At 38.6% G+C, this 6,121-nt stretch overlaps 1 protein-coding gene across 4 annotated transcripts in view; it reads right to left on the bottom strand.

Annotated features, from left to right (window-relative positions):
- The window catches only part of ARMC3 (armadillo repeat containing 3), a 61,104-nt gene that overhangs the window by 3,517 nt on the left and 51,466 nt on the right, over positions 1–6,121 (bottom strand). For all 4 annotated transcript variants that reach the window (XM_051802375.1, XM_051802373.1, XM_051802374.1 and 1 more), the window contains one exon: positions 2,227–2,424. In XM_051802375.1, the coding sequence (XP_051658335.1) occupies positions 2,227–2,424 (198 nt within the window). The remainder of the gene's footprint in view (positions 1–2,226; positions 2,425–6,121) is intronic.

Here is a 6,121-nt window from a genome sequence, read left to right as displayed (position 1 = left end):
CAGGTCATTCAGATTTGTCACAGACCTAAAACAAGGTGCAAAAACTGCCAGAAGAGATTCTGGAGAGGTCTAGTATAGGCATGAAGTCCTCAGAGAAAATCATCAATTACTGAGAAGTAATTACAGAAGCTAGTGTTCATCTTCGCAGGTAACAGATTAGGTGAGCTACATATTACATTTGTTTGAAATATTAATAAAACCTTGAGAATATATATGACAAAAATAAAGCCGTAGGTAATGATCCCAACACAGAAAAGCAACTGTATTCATTGAAGGTGCTTCTACATGTGCTTTCTTACACTGAAGCCTGTATTTTGGCAGTGAGAGGTGAGTGTGTATCCATTAAAACAAGTGGCTCAGTCACAGAAACAGATCAGAACTCACAATTTGTGCCAACTCTGCCAAAAGGATGTCTTTTGAGTGAGTGCACACACACAAGACCAAGCCCTGATTTGTAAGTCCCCACCTCCTCATACACACACCTTCACCACCCTATGCACGGTCCCTGTATGGAAAGACCTTTGTTCCTTGCAGTGTCTCCAGCCACAGGCACAAGGGTTATTGAGGGGCTCTTACCCTGGACAAGATGTCACAGAGCTGACATGGAAATCACAAGCCATTGCTTCAGACAGGGAGCTAAAATCTGCATCCCCTCCTCTACAGAAACTGTGAACAGGTTCTGTCTGCACAGCACAAGCAAGGCAACCTCCGAGGCCTCATTTCTCAAACCGAGGGCTGAGGAAGCACCGGTTCCAACAGCACAGGCATGGGGAGCTATCACCAAGCAGGCTGGATGTGGTATCTTGAAGCTGGGAATTACTGGGCGAAGCTGGAATAGTGTGGGCTCCAGGCAGTCCCTCTCACTGTGTGTGCCCACGGCCAGCCCTCACTGAGCACAGCAAAGCTGTCTGAGCTGACGTGCTCAGCACCGCCGTGTGTGCGCAAAGGTGCGCCGTGTTTGTTCCAAAGGACACATCCAGCACTGCTGGTGTTCCCTCATCCAGCCCGACCCCCTCTCTGGTGAGCAGAGCAGGAACTCTGCCCAGGCTGCCAGGCTGCCGAGGGATGCAGCAGCTGCCTTCTCCTCCCCTCCCTGTTGAACACACGCTATTCAGGCAGCCACTTAAAATGGAACATGCACAGAAAAATCCCCAGAAAAAAACATTCTGCTTAAATTTCCCGTGATTGTTTCACTGGGCTGTGTGTCTGCAAGTATATCACTGGTTAGAAGACTGAACTTTAAAGAGCATTTTATGGATTCCACCTTGAGGAAGGCAGCATGATTTATACACAGCTGGATAGTTAAGGATGAATATCTGTCCTTTCATACTCTGCAATCAACAGAAAAGTCATCCCTCATATCACATTAGACCACTTCATTAAAAATTAGAGTTAGTGAAAGTAACAAATTTTGTGAGACTCAGTGGGATCTGACACCAAACTCTCCAGATTCAGGAGGCAGCCAGGAAACTGCTAAGATAATAAAGGTTAAACTAAGGAGAAGATGAAAGCAGACACACTGCTTGGAGGTGACAGTGATTGGTGCCCAGGCTGAATAGTCAGTGTAACTAATGAATCACACATTGATAACAACAGTCTGTACATGCATCAATGCAATATTGTGGCACTATTAAACCATCAGGATATTAATTACAACAGGATCTAAAAACTGCATTAGAAAACTTGTCTCATGCTTTTGGCTCTATAGAAAAACAAAATACAAGAGAGTTCCTGTCCCGAGGGGCTTCCAAACCAAGTAGATAAGAAACACGGTAAGAGAAAGAACAGATGATACATGTAAGCTGCAACCATCTTGACTGTTAGGTTGGGGTTCTAGCTTGTGTTTTTAGGCTTTGCAGCACCTGAGTCTCTGGAGCTCCTTGATGATATAGATGCTATAGGGAGCTGATGTGTTCATTGGAAAGGATCAGTACAGTTTCATATAAATGTGAAAAAAAAAAGCCTAAAATTGCTCGTATGAATATTTTCAAAATGAAAAATTTACATCTTTTTGTTGCAAGTGATACTTTATTTAAAAAATATTAAGCTAAAGTACCAGAATTAGAACAAGAAGCTTAAAATCTAAAATCATGTCCACATGCTGGAACACAGCTGATTTGGATTCCAGTTAAGAATGGGAAAAAACCCAAATTTGGAAAAGTCGCTCTTGGATAAGAAAACAGTTATTTTACTAATTCAACTTTTGGAATGTAATTTGGTACTCACTGTGCAAGGGCCACAACCTGTTCCCGGGTAGTAGTTAGTGGTAGAATTGTTTTGGAAGCATCATTAATGTAATCCATTAAAATGATGTCAGATGGCGGTAGCCAAAGTGAATTTTCTAGATTTATTTCTTCCTGGTCTTTAGATGCAATATCAGTAACTTCTTTTGCTTTTTCCTCTTCTGTTTTCCCCTTTCCTTTTCTTACATGGAAAAAAAAATACATTTATTTAGAATACTGTAATCTCTAAAGTTCAAATACAAATACTGTAGTTCTCCACCAGGACATTTACACAAATTGATTAAGGAGGGATGGAAAGTAGGAGAAATCTTTTCTCTTAACAACAAATATCCAAAATGTATAAAGCTGTAGAGAACACTTGTGGAACATTCCCGCAGGAGATGGTTAGGAACCAAGTGTCACTATCTCTACATTAACAGTGTTGTAAATTGTCATTTTATTTTTGTCAATGGCTCTGGTATGTCTTTCCCATATATGGGTTATCTAGGGGAGGAAACTCTTACCTACTACATACAGAGAGGAAAGATCTTTAGACAGTTATGGTTTGGTTCCAATGGATATGAACTAAAAATCATGACCTCCAGTGACTTTTTACTTGATAAAAATCTGGACTTCAAATAAAGGAACAAATGGTATCAAGAGCATGGCTGAAATCTTGAGAGGACATTCCAAGAGATAATCTCTGTACTTGCAAGTCCAGGTTCTTCAAGGGTTATGTAAGCTGCAACATGGCTTGTCAGAGGAAGATTTTACAAGAAGTGTGTGGGTTTGTTGACTTTTTTTCATTGCTCGTGCTTCATATTTCACTGATGCTTGGGATCTGAAAATGACTGTGATCCTGAACAGGCATCATAAGCACCCAGCAGAAGTATAAATGAAATGATTGTTCTACTTAGATTGAATATTGTGCATTTCACAAGTAATGCAGCAACTATAAAATCGGTATCTTACCAGAGGTATCATTAAGGTCTATACAATCAGACACTTTAGGATTTTTCATTTGTGGGAACACATGAAACTAGTGTTTTTTAAGCATTATGTCTTTTTCAGCATAAATCCTGAATAATTTTACTGTGAAATATGACAAAATTTCTTTCCTTCATTTAACAGCTCTGTCTTATTTTTTTAAAAATCTATAGTATTTCTGGTGTTCTTGGAAGGAAAGAGAAAAAAAAGAAATACAGAACCACTAGAGTAGATGGCTCCAGGACACACTATCATTATTCTATGCTCTTCAAATTATTCTTAAAATTTTTACAATGAAACAGGACTCTTAAGATGGAAGGCACTGGGCAAAGCAAAAGGGTGTACATCATTATAAGTAGTTGAATTCAAGCACTTTGTCTGCAGAATACTTTGCAAACTTTTCTTTAACCCATTGAGATTTACCATATTCTCAAAAAGCCCTTTTCATAGGTGTCATAAAGCACATTATTTTAGAGTGATAACCAATTAAGATTTAATCTTAAAATTACAGAAAAATTATCACCCTCTTAAATGAACTGATCTGATTATTAACTACACATATACTTGAAAAAAGACAGTTTTCTTTATCTAATTTGACTCTAACTATAGCCAGGGAACCTTATAATGCTATATTAAACAGCCTCTTACTTATCCATTTATACACTTATACACTATGGTTAAAAACGCCCTGTTTAAAAAAAATTAATTATTCCAAACTCTCTGGTGTCCGACTTAGCAGGTTTTCAAAGGAACAACTTCTACAAATGCTATAATTCTTGTTTCTTGACCATTTTCTCTCTTTTCCCCCTTTATCCCTTCTCTCCTCCCAGTACTTTCTTTCCCCATAAAAAGTGCACCATTAAATTAGAGTGCTATAGCAGGAGAATTTGTTCCTTATTCCTATCTACTCAAATGACTCTCAGATCACTCATTCTCCTCCTTCCCAGTTTTTAGGAAGAAAACACCTGAGAGGGATGGGTTTGAACAGTGATTTGCTTGGGGTTTTTATTGCTGCTTATTTCTCTCAGGTATAACTATGTTCTGTTCCTTGGTGGAATAGCTGCTCTAAGGTTGTCTTCCACACCTGTCTCTACCTTACTCCTCAACTGTTCAGTTCATCATATCTGTCTAATACTTCTCTCATAAGGAACTGTGGAGCTCTTGTTATTTTGTACAGCAATTTTGTAAGCATTACAGTAGACTTCTACTCTCTTTTTTCCTGCCCACTTTTTTTTTAATTCCCATTTCTTTACCAGTGGGAATTGTGACATCAGAAAAAAACATCACTCTCATTTCCCAAAGCTGTTTTCCTACTTGTGAGACTACTTGCTGTGAATGCAGAGGAATGTTGCAAAGGAGAGATCATGGCACTTAATAGTTTCCAAGCTGTTTCTGAGTACTGTTGCAACTTCAGTATAGAAGTCCAAGGGGTCACCAGAGCATCAGGGTGACGAAGAAGGTAGCCAATACAATATCCTACCATCAAAAGACAGCCATGACACCTATTTTCTTTCCCATTTTACATAGCTTAATAGCCTGATACTCTTTAGAAAAGGATTAAATGAACATTGGGCAGTATTTACTTAAATGCTGTACTGGAATGTAGCATGGAATAAATACACATTTATTAGTCAATGTTAAATACAATGTTTTAGCCCAGTCAGTGTGTATATCAGATATGCAACTGTTTGATTAAAAGTGCTGCTGTCAATGCAAATACATGTCAAACTATCAACTAGCCACTTCCTCTACATCTAATTCAAACACTGCCAGCAGACAATTACAACTACCCTTTCTCTGAGCTTTCAACTATGGTTTATATAAAGTAGTATCACTTTTTCAAAGCAATGGCTTTAAACAGTGTTCAGTATTACTTTGCAAAATAATGATGAACAGAAACATACGATCAAAGGAAACAATATGTAGAAAAAAGTCTAAGTGTGTTTGAGACTTGGAGTCAGCTACTGACCTTCAAGTAACTCCCATATATCTCACAAATTAATAATGATGTATGAATTATGGATTCAAAATGAATGACAATGGGGTTATAAATCATACAACTTGATCATGACATTCAAAAGCAATTACTTCATACTTGAAGAAAGAAGTCTTTATATCCCTGCAAGGTTTACTATGGGAAATTGAGCCAGGTATTTATTTCTTCCTAAAGGAAATTTTTTGCTCTTTGAAAGAGTTATGGTTGCTAACAGAGCAGTCATTTACTCTGTAATTGACATAAACTGCATTTAAAAAGCAACTATCCAAATGTATCTTCATCTCACACTGTAATAAACAAACATCTTGTCAGAACAGGTCTCTCAGCTCCTGAGACTATGCAAAATGGCCTGTGACTCGAGCATGTTCTGAGATGAAGGAACCTGCCACTGGTGCAGAGCAAACACAACTGGGGTTCCACATCTCCCCGTGCCTCTGCTCCCTTCGAGTAAACTGGCATATGTGTGGTGGGTCATGACCAGAGCATGAGGGGAACCAGGAGGACCTGCTCAGTGAGCAGAAGGTAGGACAGGCCTCATAAGACACCCAAGTTGCAATATCTGCTCTCGTGCATCCTGAAACAGGAACCTTCCACAATGCAATTCATGGGATCTGTTTCAGGTATCTTCTATGAAATGACTGAAACTGAATTTCAAAAGTGCTTGCAGTCCAAATAACTAGTCAAATGGGAATGTCTGCCTTCTAAGTCAATAACTTTTCGATAGACTAATCTCACAATTTGGATTCTGATTTGTCAGAACCTCAACCCTTCACAGTCAGTAGCTATTATCTGTCAACAATTTGCATGTCAGTTCTAAAAAAATTGACATAATTCAAATATATTCAAATATAATTCAAAGTATAATACCCTTAAACCTTTTTCTCTGCTGCTGCTTTTGCTAAGTGAACACCATTGT

Source organism: Manacus candei, unplaced genomic scaffold (assembly GCF_025592945.1).
Source record: "Manacus candei isolate 608988 ecotype Guabito, Panama unplaced genomic scaffold, ASM2559294v1 h1tg000056l, whole genome shotgun sequence".
In the NCBI taxonomy this organism is placed as follows: domain Eukaryota; kingdom Metazoa; phylum Chordata; class Aves; order Passeriformes; family Pipridae; genus Manacus; species Manacus candei.
This window is presented reverse-complemented; position numbering and strand designations above follow the sequence as displayed.